We start from the raw sequence: 22500 nt of genomic DNA on the forward strand, positions 1-22500 counted from the left end.
TCCTCCCTCCCCACCCTCTTGCACGCTCATCTCTATAGTGCCTTCAAGTGATCCTCTACGTACTACACACACCCACACTCCCTCTCCGCTGCTACTACTGCTTCTACATTTCATACATTTTGCTGGTCGCTTTGACGGCTTCATCCGCCACTCCCCCCTCTTGTCCTCCCCTCGACACCCACACACACACACATCCTCCTCTCTTCTACCCTAGCGACGCTACTCACACTACGCTGAAGTGAGGAGTTTACTAGAGGATAAAGGGCTCCGTACGCACTACGTCTGTGGTGTGCACCGTCAGAAACGCCTGCATCGAGCGAGAGGAGAACCCAGAGTGGCTGCCCTTCCCCCTTGTGTGTGTTTGCCAGTCTGACTCTGATTGTGTGGTGAGCGGCTGTGAGAGCTGTCCCCCCCTCCCCCCTCCCTCCATCTGGTGGGTACTTGCTGCTTCACGCCTCGTCGCTTGCCTGTGTGGGCCTGCGCTTCGCTTCTTCTTGCCGCTGCTCTCTCTCTCTCTTCTCTTTTGCCTCTGTCCGCCTACACGTGTGTGTGTGTGTGTGCGCATATTTGCATAGTGCTTTGATTTGCCTACCCCCCCCCGCGTATTCTCTCTCTCTCTCTCCAACGCTTCGCCACCACCAACCTCCTCTTGCCCCCTCCTCGCAATCTTCTCGGGCCATCGCTCCCTCGCTGGTGTGTGTGTGTATGTATGTGGGGGAAGAGAAGGGGGGAACACACATAACACACGGCTCGCATTGTTGCTCATTTCTTCTCTACGCCTTTCTTTCCTGGATTCCCTCTCCATTTTCTCTTCTGTCGTGATGGCCTCTATAGCAGTGATGGGCTCTCCGTTGCCGTCGACGAAGACCCCGATGGCAAACGCGCCCCAAGGCTTCTCCGCACCGCTGCCTCGACCTGCTACCGCCCCCTCCTCCCCAGCTCCCTACCAACAACCTTCTGCCTCAACTGACACTCTCATCCATCAGCTCCCTCGACATTCATCACCACAGCCGGAGCAGCACGAGGAGCGTCGTCGTCACCCGCGGTCTACTCTCGCGGCGTCTCCTTTGGCCTCCCCCTCCTCGTCGGCGTCGTCTCCCTCGCCCTTCTTGTACGCTCCTCACATGGATGCATACGAAGCGGCAGCAGCAGTGGCGACGCTGCGCACGGACGCAGGCGGCTCCCTGCTTCAGCGGCCGAGCACGTCGCCTCTGTTGCCGGTGAAGTCGTACGGTACCGCGTCAGACATCAGCGACGCGAGCTCGTGCAGCTCCTTGAGCGCTGTGGTGGCGGTGCAGACAACGAACGACACAGTCGACTGGGCGAGGACGCAGACTGTAGGCAACAACATTACGCGAAGCACCCGCGCTGAACTCCAGGCGTGTGTGGCTGAGCAGCACCAGAGCCTCAATCACACACAGCAGGGGGAAGACCAGGCCATGCCTGGCTACGTGGTCGAGGCCCCGCTGTACGATCCGCACACCTCCACCCCGCTGGATGGCAACGCACACCCGGTCGGTGAGGTTGGGCAGAGAGAACCCAGCCCGCTCGCTGAAGGTGCAGCCTATGCACCGCTGGCGGCGGGAGGAGGCGCCAATGGTGTCGCAGCACAGGCTGAGGGCGGACAACCCTGCAGCCCTACCACGGACGCCAACGCCAACGGCCCCGCGCCAGCCTCTCTGTTGCTGACCTGGGGGTCGCCAACGGGGTCTCCCCCGACGTTTATGGAGCTTGTGGTGCGGCGCGTTCAGGCCACTTCGCTCCTGCAGCTCCTGTGGGTGGCGCTTCTTGTGACAATGCTGCTGGTGGGCAACGCGTTTCAGGTGATTTTTCTGAATTTCTGGATCCACCAGTTTCCCACCAACCGGAGCGAAGCCGCCACGTCGGGATTCTCCTCCTCGTCGTCGTCAGCGAGCAGTAGCGGCGGGGCGGAGCGGGCGAAGGCCCTCGCCAGCAGCTACACCACCTTCGTCATCTCCGCCGTACTGTTCCCGAGCTTTTTCCTGGTGCTCTCCATCGCGTACGCGCTGTGGCGGCGCCCGAACCTCGCCTTCACCCGCGACCGGGCCGGGTGGTGGCTGCTGCTCGGCATCGGGGCCATGGACGCGCTGAACAGTGCCATGGCCATTTACGCCGCCGCCAACACGCCGGAAGTCCTGCAGGCGCTGTTTGTCTCCCTCGTCCCCATCTACTCTGCTGTCTTCACCAAGTGGTTGCTGAAGGACCCCCGCGACTACACGAACCCCTACGTCGTGGTAAGCTTCGTTCTGATCGCGACCGGCGTAGCCCTTGCCTCACTCTTCAACTACATCGTCACGCACCGTCACCACACGAAGGACGGCAGCGGAAGAAGTCAGGCGGTGGTCGGTGGCCACGGCATGCCGAAGGAATTTCAGCTCGACACCTTTGCGGACGGGTCATCGTCGTCACTGTCTGCCATGGCGCTGGACCAGCGACTGTGGTGCCTCATCTTTTTTCTCTCCGTTCCTCCAACGGTGCTGATGAACGTGTGGCAGACGATGTACATGATTCGGTACACGAGCAGCGATGAGCTGACAGCCTACCTTACCGAGCACGCAGACGAAGTGGAATACCTAGAAGGTGACGATGGTACGGCTGCGGCTGCCGCGGGGCAGCATGCGCAACTACTGGACGGTGCCGTGCATCAGCCCCCCTCAGGCAACCCCGCGCCAGGGCCCTCGCTGGGTGGGCCGGGGCACCGTCCACACGCTCCACACAGCGAGGTCCCCCTGCACGGTGAGGATGTGAGCGTCAAGCTTGTCATGCTGACCTCCGACACGGCTATCCAGGCTATCCTTGCCCTTGTGATGATGCCGATGGACGCGTTGCCGTGGTTCGGCGGCAGTAACTCGATCCGCGAAGTCGTGGAAAACCTCAGCGAGGGCGTTGACTGTGTATTGCACTGTCCTCGCAATATGCGTTACTGCATCCTGTACAGCACAGGCTTCGTACTGGTGTACATCGCTTCAGCCTACCTCAACCGCTACAGTGTGACCCTGTGCTCCATGGTCAGCCAGCTCTCCGGGCCCATCACGGCCCTCGTTCTTATCATCTTTCCCTCCCTGAACATCACCGGGGACGCCTCACCATGGTACGTGAGCGTCTTTGCCGTTCTCTTGCTGTCCTGCGGCACCGTCCTGTACGTCTACTGGGATGAAATGACGGTGGAGGAGAAGGCAGTGGGCGAAATGAAGCTGAAGTGGGAGATGATGCACGCGAAGTCCTCGCGACACGCGCAGTCGTCGGCAGGGGGCCACTCGTATCACGAAATCGACAGCAGCACCCTCGCCACATCGCAGCCGCAGCATCATCGCCATCCGCGATCCCGACGCTACCACCGTCGTCGCCAGTCAGATTACGTCGTGGTATTCGACCAAGACCCAGCAGATCCTGCTGCCAACGTCCAGCAGCACCCCCACTGATAGAATCGAAGACATCGTTCCCCGGCTGCGCTCCTCGCTCTCCACCCACCTCCGCCTCCTCTACGGCTGACATGCGTTGTGGCCACAAGCGTGTGCTAGTGTATGAAATGTGAAGAGAGATGAGGTAGTGGAGGATTTGCTTGGTTGTGCCCCCTCCCCTTCCTACCCACACGTGCATCTGTGCATGGGGGGAGGGGGTGTCACTGGCACTCACAGAAACTCGTACACACGTCCCCCTCCTCCTGTCTCTCTACCTGTTCGCTGTTCCGTTGTGGCTGCGGCTGCCTTGCCTTTCTTTCCAGTAATTCACGCTGGCGTCATCATCGCAGCCGGCTCTCGTCGATTATGGTGGTAGTGTGGCTGCTCACACCGACACCCACGGACAACAGCTCGCGCGCTTTGTTAGTCGCTGTCTGTCTGTCTGTGTACGTGCGCCTGCGCGGTATTCCATTGATGTGCCCGTGCTCAGGCTAGTTGTTTCTTGTCTTGCGGCTGTTCGAAACAGGGAGGGCGGAGGCCCGAAGGATTGCGGACATGAGAAGGGTAGGCCTGTGTGCGTGTGTCTCCCTCTCTCTCTCTCTCTCGCTCGCTCTCCTTTCCTTTTCCTCGCTATCGTGAGCTACGTAGTGACGTGGCGAACAAGGCGGGGAAACGTACACTCGGCGTACGTCTAACATGCTCGTGTGTCTGCGCACCTGTGCAAGAGAAAGACCCAAACAGTGCATCCCCATCGCACCGTCGCACGCGCCCTCGCCAGACTTGTCACTCCGACTTTCCACGGCGTAATGTGCTGGTGTCACGGCACATGGCGTGTGGGGCTGGTGGAGAGGTGTGTGTGGGGAGGAGGAGGAGGAGGAGGAGGGGTAATTTGGAGAAATCCCGTAGAGTCCCACAAGGAAAGAAAGGGAGGGGAATCAATCCCGTGTGACACACACACACAAGTATGGTGCGTACTACTGAGCTCATCGTCTCCCTCTCTCCCTCTCTCTCCCTCTCTCTCCCTTCGTCTGTGCAGCCCTGTTGCACATGTGCCTCAGCTTTATCTGCTCATTTCTAAGTCGAGCTCTTGCGACCTGCACTGCTGTGCATGGCGCCTCTCCCGCCCCCCTCCCATCAGTATGTCACCCATCCACAAGAAGCGCGTTGAAGTGCTTCGCCTGGGTGTGAAGGGCACGGCTGGGGACCTGAACAACCTCCACCGTCCCGCTGGTGCGCCGTCGTGGAAAGACCAGCAGTTACCGCTGAAGTTCTCCCCTACCAGCAGCGCCACGGCGTCGGCGGCGACCATGGCAGCGACTGAGGACTTGCGGTGTACCACTCCCCCTGGCGAAGAAAACCTGGCTAACTCCACCCCTGTTCCCTCGGCCCCCGCGGAGGCAGCGGCGGCAACAATCCTCGACAGCCGCCGTCGTGTCTTCCCCACCCCTCTGACGTCTTTGCCCCCCCACCATCGGTTCATCAATGGGTTCAGTTTCGGCTCTTCCCGAACGATCACATCGGCCTGCATAGAGTGGTGCCCTACACCCGACGCAGGGAAGACCGCGGCTGCAGACAACGGTGCGGCGACGGTAGCGGAGAGGATGACAGCGCGCAGCATGGCTCCCGCCACTCAACACATCCCTGCCGACTCTGTCGACATGTCCTCCGCCTCCACGGTCGCCGCCGCCCCGTTATCATCAGTGGCGGCACTCGCGCCCCCACACTATCCAGGCGACGACTACGTCGCCTTCATCCGCTCGCTGCCTCGCCGCGCCGCCTCTATCGCCATCCCCTCCCTGCGCATCCTCTGCGAGCGGCTGCGCAGGATGTCGCTCAAGCAGATTCTGTGGGTCATCTTCCTTGTCGCCCTCGTCATGGTAGGCAACTTCATGCAGATCGTGATGCTGAACTTCTGGCTCATCTCCTTCCCCTCTGACGGCACCCCAGGTAACTACACCGCCTTCGCCCTCCCGGGCATCCTCTTTGCCACCCTCTTTGTGCTCCTCCTCGGCGCCTACACCGTGATTCGGCGGCCGTCACTGCGCTTCGCCAGGCACGCGCACGGCTGGCTCATCCTCACCGGTGTTGGTTTCTGCGATGCCATCAACAGCTGGATGGCCACGTACGCCGCGTCGTATACATCCGAGGTGCTGCAGGCACTCTCATCAAACCTCTGTCCCCTCTACGCCGTGTTCCTGTCCAAGTGGATCCTGCGTGACACGCGCCGCCACGCCAACGTCTACATCGTCTCCGTCTTCGTGCTCACCATAGGCGGCATCCTCGCCGCCTCGCTCTACGGCCTCATCAAGGACCGAAACATGGGCGAGGGCAAGTGGTGGATCCTCATCTTCTTCCTCTCCATGCCGTTTCGCGTCCTCATGAACGTGTGGCAGTCCCTTTACATGATCATCTACACCCACGACCCAGAATTTGTCGCCTGGCTGCGGGCGCGGCTGACGACCGGGGAGGGGGGCACCGAGTCCTTCGCCTCCGCCGCCGTGGAGTGCGGCAACAATGAGCCCACGTCCGACACCTCTGGCACCTTTGTCAGGGGTGGCACCGACGTGATCGCTGACCGCACCTCGCCTCTGGAGATAGACGGCGCTAAGGTAGGGTCATTGATGACGCACTACAACGACCATGCGCTGATGGGTGGGCTCGAGGACGAGGTGGACAACGACGAAATTCTGGTCAACGCAGGACCTGCAGGGCGTGCCAAGACGAAGCCAACAAACTCGGTGACGCGCGGCGCCGCAGATGCTAACAACGATGATGCTGTGGCGGACATCTCCGAGGCGCATGCGCCGGTGACGAGCGATGGAATTGACAACGCTGCCGGTGGCGCTGCTGTCGTCTCCGCCGCATCGCCCGACGTGCTCGTTGCGAGTCTTGAGAACGTGCAGGATGTGGTGTATAACGCGGGCGGTGCTGAGGGCTGCGAAGACGTGTGTCCGACTGCGGCTGCCGCGCCACCGCTGCTGACGCAGACGATGTTCACGGTTCGCTACAACCAAGGTGAGGACACCATCGTCAAGCTCGTCATGCTGGCGGGTGAGACAACGATACAGATGTGTTTTACGCTGTGCCTGCTCCCAGCGGATGCGCTGCCGTGGTGGGGCAACAGCAACACAGTCAGCGCGACGTGGGACAACTTCGTCGATGGGATTCGGTGTGTCTTCACAATCCGGGAGAATTTTCTCTACTGTTTCCTGTACACCCTCGGGTTCGTCTTCACCTACATCGGGTGCGCCTATCTGAACCACTACAGCGCCGCCTTGTGCTCTATCGTCACCCAACTCTCCTCGCCAGTCACAGCGCTGATGCTCGTCATTGTACCTAGTTGGAACGTGCAGCTGGACGGTGACTCGCCGTGGTACTACAACCTGATCGCCATCTTCTTCCTGTGTGTCGCAGCTCTCCTCTACGTCATGTGGGAAGAGATGACGGATGACAAGAAGGTGCAAGCGGAGTACGAGCTGAAGATGAACGAGCTGCACGTGCGTCCGTCGTCGCACGAAGCAGCGCCGCACCTCGTTACAATTGAAGGATGAGGCCACGCGCAGACCTCTACGGGCGGGCCTGTACCCGCGTTGGCACAGAGTGCGTGAGTGTGAAGGGCAAGCGCTTGTCAATGCCCACACAAACATACGTGCGTGTGTGTGGGTGGGTGGGTGTGTCTTCCGAGAGAAGTTCTCTGTGTGCAGGCCAACCGCATCCAGTCCGAAGGGGTGCGGGTTGTGTCGAAGGCCGCAGGAGAAGTGTTGAAGCTCCTGCCCGTCCACCACCACCACCCAATGAGCACGCTCGTGTCTTGTGGGTGTTCGCCCTTATGGCGTGTACGTGTGTGTCCCCCTTCTCGCTGTTCGAGAATGTGGTGTTGTGTATGGGGGGGGGGGGGGTGTCGTACGAATCAGAGGCGCGTCTGGCGGCTAGTGGTGGGGGTGTTGGCGCATTGCTTCGCTTGTCTTTTCCCCTGGTTGTTCTCTCCCACTGTCGCTTACCTTGCCTCGCTGCCAGCGACGCTCCATCCGTTGCCGCTGTTCAGCCCCACCCCCCCCCTCTCTCTTCTCCTCCTCCTCTGGGCTTTTTCTATTAAGTTGGCTATCTTCGGATATGTCGCGGCATGCGTGGATGTCTGTCAGGAGAGTGAGTTCGCCCTCATCAAGGGCGGGGACGTAGAAGGGGAGGGGGGTAGCACAGGTGGGTGTGGGACAGTAGAGAGTTAAGCACGCCGCTCGCCACGCCGCGAAGGGTGCTTGCATGCTTGCTTCCCCTCCCCTCGGCTCGACTCTCTCTCCTTCGCTGTCTCTGTGCTTCGGCTTGCTTGTATACGCCCACACATCCCCTACGGCTACTACCACTCTCTCCATCCCAACAGATGGGAAAACGACCACTGTGCGGTGTGTCTCGTCGATGTCGCCATCAACTTGAGCGGCAAAAACCCCCAAGGAGGCGGAGAGAGCGCCCTGTCCTTCCCTTCTGGAAGAGTCACCTCGAGCAGCCCTTGAAGATGGCACAACGTTATCGTTGTGTGGGTGGGTGGGTGTATCGGAGGGAGGGAGGGAGGGGGGGGAGGCATGTCCACGCCAGTCTGCTCGCTACTACGGCCATCGTGCTCTGCTACTACTCGCCCCTCTCTCTTCTTCTCCCTCACACACATACTCAGAGTGGTTACGCAGATCCCCCCCTCCCCTCCCCTGAGCTCCGATGCGCGGGAAAGGGCACAAGCGTCTCGCTGCGCGGTCCTTTCAGCAGTGGCAGAAGCTCTACTACAACATGCTGTGCGACCGTCAGATGCCCACGCCGTTGTACGCGATGTTGCGACTCCCCGTGCGTTGTGCGGCACAGCCGTCGCCGTCTACGCCAGCCCCAGCGTCTGTGGATCTGCAGCTGGCGACGAACAGCAGCTCAGTGCTGCAGTGGTGGCAGTGCGAGTACGAGCCCTTTCTTCTCCCGTGCGATGCGAGCGCACAAAGGATGGCCGGCACAACGCCGCCAGCAACGACCACGACGCACGTACTGGCCAGCGCGCGCGTCAGTGCCCACGTTGGCCCACCAGCACCGCCGCTGGGCTACCCTGAGTACATTGCGATGGAGGCAAAGCAGTACACGGAAGGTGTCCTGCGCGGTGAGACGTACGCCTACCGGCACACGGAAGCGGCAGGAGCTGCCCCGGCGCCTCCACCCGGTGCGCCGTACATCTCACCAGTGAAGTGGATCCAGCAGCCACTGCTAGACGGCTTCGTTGCGCAGCGCCTCACCGCGCACACCGGGGTGACGACCGGCTCGCTCCTCGACGCCCGGCGTACGGCGATGGCACTCGGTCGTCAGCTGCCGCCCTTCGCGCTCTCGCCATTCTACGCGGCTAGTGAGTTGCTGGATCAGTGGTGCCTTTTCGGCGAGACGGCAGCAGTGGTGCCGCCCATGCCGTCGTCATCAGGTGCTGTCTTGGATGGAACGCGGCAATCGCAGCAGCCGCACGATCCCGCCGCGCATCACCTCCGCATCGCAGAGCTGGCGCTCGGGGCGGCACTTTTGTCGAGCTACCGTGCCGTGTGGCTGAACGGCGCCGTTCTCTCGCACCCTGGCACAGGCCGCTCTGTACTTGTAGTCGGTCCCCGACACAGCGGGAAGACTACGCTGGCGCTGCACTGCCTCTCGGCGGCCGTGATGCAGGCGTCCGGCAGCGCGAGCGGCGACAGCAGTGTGCGACTGACAGCGGCGGAACACTTCTTCCTCGCAGCTGGAACGCCTGTGCGACGCATGCTAGACCCTGCCAGCGCGCGGCTCACATCGCCGACTATCTTCGCCTGCTCACTGCCGCACCACATCAGCGTGGGTCTTGGCGCCGTGTTGGGCACCCTGCGGCCGAACCCGGGCTTGGCAGCTGCCGTGGAGCTCCCGGGCTTTCTCCAGTCCGAAGCCGGCCTACGCGCATTCTTGCGCAACACCGACGGTGTCCTGTGGGACATGAGCAAGACGTATCGTCTGCGGCTCGAGGACACCCACACGCCATCCCCGTACCACACCAGCACGCAGTGGGACCCCGTCGTTGTAAACACCCTGGCAGGAGTAGTGCTTCTCGACTGGAACGTGGAGGAACTCGCCAGCACGTCGCCGACACCAGTGCGCAACGCGGTTCGCGAGATCCCGTTGCACGACGGCGGCGTGGAAGAGCTCCTGACGCGGGCGCAGGACTACATGTTTCACGGGCATCATCTCCTGCGCTCTGTCTATGACGCGCCGCAGGACGCGCCTGCACGACTTGAAAACGCGCTCATGGATGAGTGGGCCGCGGCGCCGCCCCAGCCCCCCGCCGACGGCACCGCACCAGCCCTGCACTGCATCGAGGGTTCTGTAAACTTCGACCTCGCCACGCAACTTGTCACGAGCCTCCTCGGCAAACATGCATGAAGGCGCCTGCCAGTCCCTGACGGGCACACACAAACGCACCCCACCACCACCAGCCCACCCAAGGCGACCACGGCCAACCGCCAATCACATTCGGCCCAAACCGCCAAGACGCCCTACAGAAAAGACGGCGCAGGCGCGACACGCCGGCCCGCCCGCAGTCCTAACAGCGCCATCCCCCCCCTCCCCCTAATCACAACCGGTGCCGCCGCGCGCGGCTGGCGTTTGCGCCCACCGCATCCTTGCCTCTTTCCGGCCGCCGGCCCCAGCTGCAACACGCCCCACTCACAGCGTGGGCGCCTGGCCGATACCCCAAGAAGCGGCTCGGCATGAGGCGAGGGCCGGCTGCCTGGAAAAGAAAAGCGGAACGGGGCTGTCGGACCTGGCGCCGTGCCGAATTTTGCGCCACCAGAGGAAACCAAACGTCACCTGCATCAGTGGGGACATCCTCGGCGCGCCGGCGCCTTTAAAACGCTTCTGGGGTCAGACATTCCCACACCCAGAAACCCCACGTGAAGAGTCCATAAAGCCAGCGCCGCGACCGACAAACCCCACGCCACCCAAACCTAACGGCCGTAGGGGGGAGGCGAGGGGTTTGTTTTCCATGTTGCGGGCAAACGAATTACATGACGGAGAGGCAGTGCCAAGCGAGAAAGAAAGATCCCCCGGATTCTGTGGCCACCCCATGTTTGTTCAGAGGTGCGGATTTTTAGGGAAGGCACGGCCAACGGTCGCGCCACACTTTTTCCAGCCTGGCAGCGCCATCCCAAAGCGGAAGGAGGCGTCGTGGCCCGAGGGGGGGAGGCACCACGCGGAAGACCCCCCCCCGGGTTCGAAAAATGTCTCTGCCGAAAACCCGGCCCCCCCCCTTCAGGAACACGGAGATTAAAGTTATCGCGCGACGTTGACCTCCAAAGGCCCGAAGATCAATCCCACTGCCGGAGGGCAATGCGCCTATCCGCCGCACCAGGCGAGGCTAGAAAACGAAGGCCGTCTTCCGGAATTCGGCACACGTCACCTTTTTCAATGACCACCCGTACCCCACCCACCCCCCCGCAAGCGCAAAGCCGGCACCGCCAAGCACATTCGCGAACGCCAAAGGACGCCCATGGGAGAGCGAACCAAACGGGGCGCCATCGCGAAACCCAAACTCGCCAAGGAAAAGGCCCACGGACGCCGCCGAAACCCCGCGAACCCCCCCCCGGGGGTTTTTTTCGAAGGCACAACGCGGAGCCCCTACCACGAAAAAAAAAGCGGCAGCAGCCAGCCAGCGACAAGACGGCGCCAGACACAGCCGAAGGGACCCAACCGATAAGAGGAAAAGCCTGCCTCGAGCACGCGGCAAAAAGAAAAACGAGCAAACAAAACCGCGGCCCTTGGCTGAAACGAGGGCAAAAAAGAAAGCGCCCGAGAACAACAACCGACACCACGCCCGCCAAGCAAAAACAGGTCAGGCTCGATAACCGCATCAGGGCCACCCTTCCCGGAGCCACCTTCCCAACCAACACGCGGGGTTAAAAAACGCACAAACCCCTTCCGGCAGAAAAAATTGAGCGGATCACAGGCAAAAGTTTTGCGAGAGGCGCCCAATTCGGCTCGCCAGGGCGCGGTGCCTCTGCTGGGGCTTGGCTGCGCGAGGAAACTTCTGGCGCGCCGGGCCCGCCCCGCCCGCGGACCGAAGCCCAAAGGGAAAACGCGAACGCCGGGAACCGCGCACCCGGCCGCCACGCGGGAAAGAACCCCGCGCGCGGCCCCCGCCCCCACCGCCGCACCCCGAATGCCAGGGGGGCGGCCAAAGGTTCCCGGACCAAACGCCGACAGGCGGCAGAGCCATTCCGCCAGACACCCTCGCAGCCAAACGCGCAGACCCCGCCCACCCACCCCCACCCCAAAAGGACGCGCCCCCCCGCGGCGACGAGAGAAAAATCCCGCAAACAGGAGCGAGTCTAAAAAGCGGCGGCTGTCTTTTGCCAGGCCAGAACCCCGCGCGCCACATTGGAATGTAAGCTGGGAAAGTTTAAAAGCACTGCGACATGCAACCACAGCGGTGGAACAGGGGATTTTGACCAGACGAAGCGCCAGAAGCGAGCCCACCAAAAGGATCACACAAGGCTGTTTGGTTAATTGTCTTTGGGCCTGGCCAGCCGCAAGCCCCGCGGCTTCCCCTTCGGGGAAAACGTATGAAGGACGGCGGGTTGGCAAACCCGTGTGGAAGTGCTTTTTGAGGGACTGGAAATGTCGAAACCAACTTTAAACGTCACGTTAGCTTTGAGGGAATTTCAAAATGCTGGTGAATGCCTTCCCTGTAAAACTGGCCGCAAAATCGGCGAGTCTGGGTGGACGAAGACCCCGCTTCCCCGAACCCTGTCGCTAGCTGTGTCGCTGCCGGGGTCGGTTTGGAAAACGGGCCTCGGGGAGGGGGAGGGGGGGCCCCCTCGAAAAGGGCGCGCCAAGCGCGGTGTTTTTGATGTTTCCGCACCCCGCCTAATCGGAAACGCCCCCCAGCAGCTTTTCCAGCGGGGAAACCAAGACCTTTCCTCACAACGAGGTGCCGCCATTAAGTTTTACCTTTTTTGAGAAAGGGGACCCCGGCATCCACCAAATTCGAGGCTTTGCGCCTGATGATTGGAGCGCGTCACCCCTCGCCAAATGTACTTTCGTTGTGCTCACCCGCTCCTTTTGAGGGTTTTACGACCAATTTTCACCCCCAATTAATGTGGACCACCTTTTCGTGGTATTGGAAACGAGCACCCCTTCACAAGGAAGCCAAACGCTGACGCACACAGCGAGACGTACTGGATTGAGCCCCCCCACGGGGTGCGGAAACGTCGCGAGCGCTTCCCTCGAGCGCGGGGTTCGGCAGCTAGTTGCGGCTCTTTGGTTGCGAATTTTGTTACTTCGATATGGAGGTGTGGAACCTAACCCTGGACCCCCCACGATCGCACAGGCGAACGCGAACGACCTGAGCAAGGCCAAACACACCGCGCCACCTGCATCTGAAGCGGATCTTTACCTTCTTCAGGAGGCGAAGCTCTCGCCAAATCGCGCCAACACCTGGAAGGCGCCCGGGCACACAACCTTTTTCAGCGCCTGCACAAACAGGGGCAGCGGCACGGCAATATTTGCACACCAGAAAGAAGGCGTGCAATCCCGAAGGGTCCCATGGAAGCCGCGGGGCGGAGACTCGCCCGTCGAAGGGACTATCGCCGAGATGGTCTACCGCGACCTCGTTCTAGGTACCGGAGGCACTCCCATGCCCCTCAGAGCCCCGGCCACAGCGGGCCCCCACCGCTTCGCGGGCGCCCCGGGAGGCTTTTCCCCGCCGACTTGTGGGAATTTTAATCCCCACCCATCCCGGCCGCACCCCGCAGAACAGCCAGACACCGCCGACCAGCTTTCGGCCCTGTTTGGAAACGCGGGCTTCATGCTGGAGAACGCGCCCGACACGCCAGCATACTTCCAGGGCGGCGCAGAAAGCGCACTGGACTTGGCGTGGCCCCGGGGGAATGGTGGCCAGCTGGCGCACCAACTGCAAAGCGGATAGCAAGCACAAGTTCCCCACTCACGCTATCACTCTCGTTTGTGGCACTCTACTAACAGATTTTAGTGCTTCAGCCCTGAAATGGACTCATTTTTCCCTTTTCAGCTGTAAAGCGGCCCTGCGAATGTGGGGATTGACGGGGTGAGGCCGTTGGGAAAACCCACCCTGGGCGAGCGCAAAGCCACTCTGAACGAGCGCAAAGCATCGTTCAACTTTGCCCCCCCCCCGTGCGCTATCAAGCGCAGTTGTCCACAGGGCTGCCGAACTCGTGGGGTTGTGCAGTGGCCTGCCGGGACGGACGCCGCCGACGAGCAAGCTGCAGATGCACAATCAGCCTAGCACGCCAACTCGAACCACCACACCTTTCGCACACACCAATTACGCAAGCATGGGGGGAACCACGCCACCAGGCAAGTCCAAAAGGACACCTGGCGCTGGCAGATGTCAAAGGCCGATCCCGACCACTGCTCCATGGTCGGTGCTGCGAACGGTGCGCGTTGCACTAACTACCCCTCCTGTCTATCAGACGCCTCCCACCGCCGACGGTAGCCCTGAATACACCATTAGTTGCAAGCAGCGCTTGCTTGCGCAAACCCTATTTCACCACCCCGCCAATCCCCCAGCCCCTGACATTTTCATCCCCACCGCACACTATTTTTCCCTTTCCAAGCCATGATTTCCCTTGGACCAACGCCTTCCCTCATTCCAGAGGCGCCAACACCCCAGCCCACCCATCATCCCCCCTTTCCGCCCGGCCTGCCGACGCACAAGGGCCACCGACCTCACCACCACCCCCATACCTTTTCTACGCCGAAGATGCGCCAAGCACGCGCGCTCGCTGTTTTCTTTCCGTCCCGCCGGGGTGTGGCGTGACGGCGTATTGGATGAAGAGAAACAGGCGAAAGGGAACAGACCGCCTGTTCCCGGGCAAAGAGCTCGATGCAGCTCTGGCTCGTCTCGAAAACAGCCGGGCAGGATGGCATCCCCAAGGAGGCGCTGCACCACCTTCCCCATAAGGCAAAACGCACATTTTAACTCCCATTAACTGGATGCGGATCGCACACCTTGTTTCTCAACAGCGGAAGAACGCGCACGTTTCACCGCCACCAAAACCTGGGAAGCCACATGAACAACCTCCGTCGCACCGGCCAATTTGTCCCGCCTCTTACGTCTCCAAACTTATGCGGCACACGACGTTGGCGCGCTTATTTCATGCGCGGCAGCTCCATCTACGCCAACATGCGCATGGGCGTGGCTGCGCCAAGAAAATGGTGCTTTCCAGGATCACGGACACGGTCGAGATGCATAGAAATATCCATTGCCACGTGATGATCGGCAAGCGCCAAGGCAGGGAGCAGCAGGCAACCCACCGAGCACTGCAGACCTTAATAACCGTGGTGGATTTCAGAAAAGCCTTCGACACTATGGATTCCCCGATTCTCGCGAAGAGACCACAGAGTTTCCCCTGCACCCGCTTGAAGCACTGGCTCCGAAACTTCTTTGCACACCGCTATGCGCAAGCAAAGCTTGGAAACCCATTAGGCAAACAGTATGGCCTTAAAGAATGGTGGCCCCAGGGCGCCGTTCTTGCACCACAACTGTGTTCCCTGAAAGCCACTTCTCCCCCATTTTTGGCAGCCTGATTTCCTGACACCCTGTTCGGCATGTACGCAGACGACCTGGCCATCACCATTCCATGTCGTGGGCGGAATTCTGGCGTAAGGATCGGCAACGCGGTCCTTGGAAAAGTGGAAGCGCGATCGAAAGACAGCGGCATGTGGATAAATCCGCAAAAAGGCGAAGTCCTGTTTCGCAGACCCCAAGCCACACGGACGAAGAGAAAGTGTTCGACCCACTTTTCCTCGGAGGGCACGGGTCCCTGTTTCACTGTTCGGTGGCAACAAGAATCCCAAGCCTCTTGGTCTTCAACCGGGTGCCCGAGCCAAATACAACACCAATGCGACGCATGCGCAAAAGCAAGTGGGACCGCAGGGGGTGCAGTTGTGTCGTGTTGAAAACCGCCGGTTTTTGCCCTCGCTGCACGATGTGAGGCAATTTATACCTGGCCATGGTTACCCCAAGCCGCCGGATTGGGGGAAATGAAGGACGTGGCCAAATCCAAGCTGATCGGCCGGCGCGTCCGTTTTCACCTGCCTGCCGCTGTTCCCCCCCCCCCCCCGCCCGTGATGAGGAACCGGTGCTGTTGGAGCCCGGCCCCTTTCCCTTGCAAATAAAAGTGTTTCGAAGACGGTCCATGCCCCGCATGCTATCCAGGCTTGTCGAAGCTGGGTTTTCCGACCGGCCACTCTTTTTCCCCTTCCGCCAACGCCAAGTTTCTCGCCGGCGGGCGGGTAGGGATGAGTGGCTTTGTTGCCGGGCTGCCTCTTGGGAATGGATCCTCGCCAACGCCTACGCCTACACCTTTCCCACTGCGCCCGTGTGCGCGGTGCGTTTGCGCGGCGTGTCTATTGGAATCAGTTTGCCTTAAGACCACTTACCCTTTGTGACAGAGGGAAACCTTTTTATTACAAAGCATGTCGCATCCGTGGGCGTCCCCCTAGGGCGCCCCGCGCCATACTTTCGGACCGCGGTGCTGGTATCAACGGCCTCTCTTCAGCCGCTGCCCCTATCCTGCCATGAAACCCTTTTAGCACGACTGCCAAACGAACTATTACTGAGGACTGTAACCCCCTAGCTGGCGGCCACGGGGCGGAGGGCATTTCTATGCGTAGAGGTCTTCAGAAGCTTTCTCCCCCCCCCCCATTGCAGAGATTCTGCCTGGAGAAGGGCGGTTGCTTCTTCATGTGGCTGATGGACGATCTCTTCTTCCTTCTCTTTGTGCAGGTCCTTTTGCACCGAACCTGTGATATTGAGGGAAATCTGCTCCTGCTCACCATTCTTCGTGAACAACGGACGGCGGATTCACCCCCAAGTTTGCGTATGCACACGTAGGGGTTCCTTTCGATGAAATGGCTGCCGTGGCTGCGGCGGAAGAAGCCGCGGGGGGTTCTTATGCCCCACCCGTGGTCAATCCTGTCCAGATCATTGGCCTTTACTCCCGTCTATTCGAGTGCTTGCTAGCAAATGGGGGGCGCATCGCTATCGCTTGCGTGGGTGTTGTCTTTCTGGCCTGCCCTTCCGGGCCTCTTTTCCGGGGGGCCCCAGGCCGTTTGGGGGAGGCCGGGCTGTCGAGAATTCGCAGCGGCGGGCGCCCCCCCCTTCCGGTGTCTTTTCTGGGCTGCGGGAGGCTGCCCAGAAATCGTTTTCGTTGCAGTTCATCGTGGGAACAGGCTGCAGCTTTACAGGGCGCACCGTCAGCGGGGAATGGGCCGCCGGGAAACCCCCGTAGGGCCCGAAAGGTCCCAAAAAGATGTTCATGGTGTGGAATCGTGGTGGGCAACTTCCGGGTATTACAAAATCACGCGGCGCCCGCGCACAGTGACAGGCCCCCGCTGGTGGGCGGGGCCGGCGCGTGTCCGTTCAGCGGCCGCGCGCGCCTCCAGGAATAAGAACAAACTGTGTGGCGCGGTGTGCCCTCAGCAAAGATACATGGCGCAAAACAGGGCATCGTGCCCTGTTAGGTGTTCGCCTCTGCCTGGTCCGGCGGAAAGTTCAACCGCCGGCCCTGTTCCTTTTTGGGGGTCGATCAGCCGCATGCTTTTGTGCCCTGCCATTTCTCAGGGCCGCGCACGAAGCGCAGTCACGGCCGGCATGTTCAGGCGTAAGCTCTTCTGGCGCTTTCTTCACTGGAAGCTGCCCGTTTGATTCGTGGAGGCCGTGTTGGTTCTCAACCCCATCGCCCCAAATGTGGGGGGAGAATGGAAAAGTTTTTCTTCACAAAAACAAGACGTAGAGGTGCGGCGGCCATCCTTGATCTCATAAGCGAGAATAAAAATTCCTTTCTCTGGGGAGTGGCAATGTCCACTTTGCAGTGCTTTAAATCCCGAAAACATATCCACCGTATCAACCCCGTATTGGGATTATCATCATTTTCTTCCGCACAACTGTTCATATGGCGTAATTGCGGTGGCGAAAGCAACGGAAAGGCAGGAACGGTTTGAAACCACGATGCCCACTCACCTCATCCGCCCCGGTGGTGCTGGTCGTGTCTCGGCGGGCGTTTTCCCATGGCAGGCTCGTGTTGGTTTCTCGGGGTTTCTCTTTCACTAAGTACCAAAAGGCATATTCCATCTGTTTTTTTTTATCACGAGGCTGGGGGGTAAAAAGGTCCCGGGTGCGTGCCCAGGGGCCGTTTTTTCTGTACGCCTTTTTTCCCAGCTTCGAGAAGCTGATGCTGTTTGTGTGTTCTGGGCTGTGCGGGGTTTCTGCTGTGATGGGATCTGCTGCTGCGGGGGGTGTTGCTGGTTGGCCCTGTTTGGGTTTGTCTGGGGGTGGTGGGGGTGCGGCGCCTGTTGTGGGGGGGGGCGTTTCGTGGCGGCCCGGCGTTCGGGGGGGGGGGGTCTTAGGGGTCCCCCGGCCCCCGGCGCTTCGTGGGGCGCCGACGCACGGGCGGCGGGAGGGCCCGGGGCCCCCGGCGTTTTTGCAAGGGGGGTGTTCCGCTCCTGATGTCGGTGGCCGGGTGCTGGGCGGTGTTGTCTCGAGGCGGCGCGCGGCGGCGGGGGGGTTTGCGGGCGGCCGGTTCCACAAAAGATCGCAGCGGGGAAAGGAGGGCGTTGTGTAAATACGGCGGCTTCCCAGGAACGTCGCTCTCGGGGGGGGGGCTTGGGGGTGGCGGGGGTGTTTTTTGGAAAAGGATGCGGGCGGTTGCCGTTTTGGGGGCTTCGGGGGGTTTGCAAAAATGAGGTGGGTGAACCTCCGGGGTGGCCCATTTCCTGTTGAGGTTGGGGTGCGCAACGCGCGGTTCGATCCGGGGATATCTGTGCTCACCCCCGGGTCTCGGTGTTTTTGGGCGGGGGCGGGGTGGTAAAAAGAGCCTGTGGTTGTTGGGTTGCGCTGCCTTGGGGGATTGCGCTGGCACGAAATTTGCATTGTATCTGCATCGTGCTGTTTGGCTTGCGTTCTTGCGCGCTTTTTTGTCAAAGGTCTTTGGCTTCGCGCACCTAGATGCCGGGGGGTGTGCTGTAAAGGGTGACGGGCGCGCCCCCTATCGTTTTTTCGGTGTTTTTGGTCGCTTTCCTTTTTATCTGACTGCTTTTATCCTTTTATTCGCGGTTTCCAATACAACCACCTGCGCCCGCGACCTCGCGTTGTTCTTGGGATAAATCGGGTGCCCGCTCTATCGCCGAAGCTGAAAAACCCCGATGATGGAGGCATGGGTTTTTTTCCGGGGGGATGTTTAATAGGAGGCCGCTGTTTTTGGGGAAGTGGGTGGATTTTTCGGAAACGTCTGGTCTTTTTGGGGGCTCTCTGCTAATCTCCTGTTTTAGGGTGCTGTAAGTTATGTTTCCTGATTCATGACGGTCGAGATGCGCCATGCAGGGGACCGGGTCAACTTATTCTGCGCCAGGGGTGTTAAGTGGTACTTGGGTATTCCCGGTTCGCCCGTCGTTTCTAAAACAGGGACATGCATTTATTCTCCTATTGGATCTTAGTGGACTAATCGCTTGCAAAAAACACATCACTCTGTTTCATCCTCGATAAGAATTCTGGAACCAAACGTGTCGGAGGACCTGCGTGATGAGAGGTTTTCCGCAGGAATGTGCGAAAGGAAGACACGACTCATGCCACAAGTGCCCTCTCTTTCTGTGAATGAGGCAGGTGATGATATTTTGCCTTTTACCAAGGCAACCACCTTGTGTCTTTTTATCTCTTACGAGAGTCATTTAAAGAACGGCAACGAAAATAGTCGAAAATGTCAAGGAAAAGCGAAATGCTCACAACTCACCGAACCGAGGCTGATATTTGTATGAGCGAACGCTCCTGATGTTCAACTTGTACTGCGACTCGCGGAAGAAGCGGGATGAAGTGCGTGGGAACAGGCACAACCTGTTCTTACCTGTCGGTTGCTGCTTACGAATATCGCTTTTCCCTTCGAGACACCTCGTCTATCCGCAGAGCCTTTCCTCTATGAAAAAAACCGGTGCTCTTTGAATTCAACTGGCTGGACTTGAGGGCCCTGTGTGAACGACAGGACCCACTTGCATCCCTACACATGAGTGGTTCGCATGTGGTATCGTCGTGTTGAGTGGCTGCGGCATAACTGACTTTGTTATTACTCTTATTGTTGGGGCGGGAGATGTGGTTATCACGGAAGCCATGTGTTCGACATGTTTTTCGTTTGTATATGCGATTGTACATCTCTTCGCGTCACTCACTCTCTGCATTCGCATGTGCCAGGTCGTTTAGCGTCTGCCTGTGCAGATGATATGCCACATGACTCGATTAAACACCCTTCAATGCTGCAGCAAAAGTTTCTCTGGTGTTCCTACGCGAGACGCCGGTGCCACACCACCTCTAATTGCTGATAACGTGTACACCTGTATAACTGGGTGTTTTGCGCTGCTTCTGCGGAGGGACTTGACTCGTGCCCTTCCACCTTCGCCTGGGAGATTACCGCTTTCAGACAGTCCACTTTTTTTTTACAACCTACAGCTGGACGGATAAGATACAGTACCGTTTTGTCTGGTCACTCGCTTAACTTTCTCCCAGACTTCAGCCTAGTTTGCACTGCACTATTTTGCACACTATTCATGTCATCACAATCAGTTCCTCTGACGCGAATGTTTAGGCTGCACGTTGCCAAAGCGACTCACCGGACAGCGTCGCTGAGTGAGGCGCTGGTGATACATGAGTCTTGTTCCGGCGTAGCCGATGCTCTACAAAGGTACACGGATCATCTTCAGAAAAGAGCTAAAAGATGCTGATCACAGAAGCTTGCTCTATCCTGAAGTTTAGTGTGCCTTCCTGCTCCGTTCTGAGGCGTTGCACGCTAGTAAGGTATAGAAATGTAGTATTGCGAAAGTGCAAATATGTACAACTCTCTTTCTCGCTACCAGCATCGTCCTTAGTAAAAGATTGCAGCTGGTTATGTATCTGCATGTGTATTCTCGGTTTCGGAGCTGCGAGTTTTAACAGCGGCTAGAGTCTTGAGGGATAATCTTGCACTCGATTATGCTTTTTAGTAGTTTGTCTGTCATGCTCAGCGCTGGTTGCCCCTTCCGTGATGCCAGGTAAGTGCAAGGTAATCTCGTTTTTTTTTTTCCCACCAAGCACAGGCCCAGTGTATGTGTGTGCGTGTGTGTGTGTGTGTGTGTGTGCGTGTGTGTGTGTGTGCGTGTGTGTGTGTGTGTGTGTGTGTGTGTGTGTGTGCGTGTGTGTGTGTGTGTGTGTGTGTGTGTGTGTGTGTGTGTGTGCGTGCGTGTGTGTGTGTGTGCGTGTGTGTGTGTGTGTGCGCAGAACAGGGATGATGGCTTCTAGTGAGCGATGGCTACGGATTTTTCATGGGTCCTAACTTGGTTTGTTCCAGTTCTCTAACGGCTGAAGCGGAGAGGGATAGGAAACAGCTTTGTACGACCAGTGGCTCATTCTACCGGTTGCGATCGCGATATGACTGTGACTATGCTAGGTTCTAGTCAGACGTGCGAGGTTGTGGGGCGAATCTCCCGCGCACGCTGCCACCAGACTGCATAAGTCAAGGCACCATTGTAGGCCACACAAGCGTCTAACAGAAGCGTGCGACACTTCAGTCTAACCTACGGTCAAACCTGCTAGAAAAGGAGGCTACGGAGCACAGGGGAGACGAAGGTATGGTGTCAGCAAACCACAACGAATACTCTTGACGTAGTAAAGTGCAGCAGGTCTTGTGTACATCCATCATCACCAGACATGGCGGCATAGACACAGGTGGGAGAGTACTCTTCTTTTGCCTCCGATCGGTGTTTTTCACTAGAGGGCACGAAGGTATCCACTCTGACGTACGCTTCATCGTCGCTGACTCTCAGACAAGTTATCTTCGAAGAACAGACCCAAAAGAAGAAAAACTTACTCCACTGTCTATCAGGTATCATCAGGTCATAGGACGCCAAGTGCCAGAAGCGGCAGTTGTGCGCGCACGCAGAGTAGCGTGAGAAACGCACCGTGGATTCCTTCCTGGGAGTGATGCTGGCGCAGGCGGCAAAGCGGCACACGTACCTTAAGTAACACGCATCGCGTGCCACTTTACTGGATCACTACCGTTTTGAGCAACCGTTAGTTTGCACTTCAAGCCATTATGTGAGCCTCCCCACAAGTGTTTCTTTCTTCTATCTTCTTTCCTTCACCTTTTTTTGTTTCGTATTACACCTGGCGCGTTATCGAGCGTCACCTACCCACGTGTCACTGGGCAGGTGATGCATCAACGCCAGGTGTACGAGACTTTCTATCCGGTACAGGTTGAATAGGAAAGGCACACTCAAGCCCGCTTCGTTCCTGCTCACACACACGCTTTCTTTTCCATGTCAAAGACGATCTTGGTCGCTGCACCTGAGGTGTACTCGAAGCGCTTCGCGCAGGCGTTGGAGGTACACCACCTCATCCCTATTGCGGTTCCGGTGATCAAGACTATCGCGACACCGGACACGGCAGACATGCGCACGCTTCTGGAAAATGACCTGGACGACATCGACTACATCGCTTTTTGCAGCCGGTGTGCCGTTGATTCTCTGAGCGCCGCCTTGAAGCACCGATACGGTTGTTTCGAGGAGCTAGTATCGGGGCGCGCCAGCAGCGCGCCCGCGGAAGACGAGGGCAAGCGGGCAACGATTGTAGCGACGGTTCTCGCCAAGTGCACTCTGATCGCCATTGGAAAGGATGCTGACTACGTTCTCGAGCGGCTGCGAATTCTACCGGGGATATGCCCAGATGAACCGAGCCCTGCTGGCATCGCCGCAAAACTGGCGGAGAGTGGCCGCGCGGAGGGTCGCACGATCGCCGTCCTGGCGCCGTGTGTGGGGGGCTTCGCGGAACCGGATGTGGTGCCGCGGTTTGTGAATCAGCTCAAGGGAATGGGGATGAGGGTGGTGCGAGTAGACGCGTATGTGACGCGTCCTGTGAGTGAAGAGGCTGTCTCTGCCGCCGTGACGGCGCTGACGAGTGGCAGTGTTCACTGCGTCGCCTTCACCAGTGCTAGCGAGATTGCTGTATTGCTCAGCCGCTCGCCCCGGTGCCTGGCGAACATCGACGTGGCTT

The 22500-nt window shown here is 59.2% G+C and overlaps 4 protein-coding genes across 4 annotated transcripts in view; all 4 read left to right on the plus strand.

The window, feature by feature from the left end:
- Positions 1-1124: 1124 nt before the first annotated feature.
- On the plus strand, positions 1125-3443 carry LBRM_03_0550 (hypothetical protein; the record flags this gene model as incomplete). The annotated part of the gene is made up of 1 exon (XM_001561595.1): positions 1125-3443. One exon carries the CDS (start codon positions 1125-1127, stop codon positions 3441-3443), a length of 2319 nt encoding a protein of 772 aa, XP_001561645.1.
- A 1118-nt stretch (positions 3444-4561) lies between these two features.
- On the plus strand, positions 4562-6973 carry LBRM_03_0560 (conserved hypothetical protein; the record flags this gene model as incomplete). Its single annotated transcript, XM_001561596.1, has 1 exon — positions 4562-6973. One exon carries the CDS (start codon positions 4562-4564, stop codon positions 6971-6973), a length of 2412 nt encoding a protein of 803 aa, XP_001561646.1.
- Positions 6974-8129: 1156 nt separating this feature from the next.
- Positions 8130-9836, plus strand: LBRM_03_0570 (conserved hypothetical protein; the record flags this gene model as incomplete). The annotated part of the gene is made up of 1 exon (XM_001561597.1): positions 8130-9836. The coding sequence occupies one exon, from the start codon at positions 8130-8132 to the stop codon at positions 9834-9836; it is 1707 nt and encodes a 568-aa protein (XP_001561647.1).
- An 11931-nt stretch (positions 9837-21767) lies between these two features.
- The window catches only part of LBRM_03_0580 (hypothetical protein), a gene marked incomplete at both ends in the record, with an annotated part of 858 nt that continues 125 nt past the window's right edge, over positions 21768-22500 (plus strand). The window contains one exon of the mRNA XM_001561598.1: positions 21768-22500. This exon is cut by the window's right edge and continues 125 nt beyond it. Coding sequence (XP_001561648.1) covers positions 21768-22500 — 733 coding nt within the window.

This window comes from Leishmania braziliensis, chromosome 3, assembly GCF_000002845.2.
Source record: "Leishmania braziliensis MHOM/BR/75/M2904 complete genome, chromosome 3".
NCBI classification, from domain to species: Eukaryota; Euglenozoa; class Kinetoplastea; order Trypanosomatida; family Trypanosomatidae; genus Leishmania; species Leishmania braziliensis.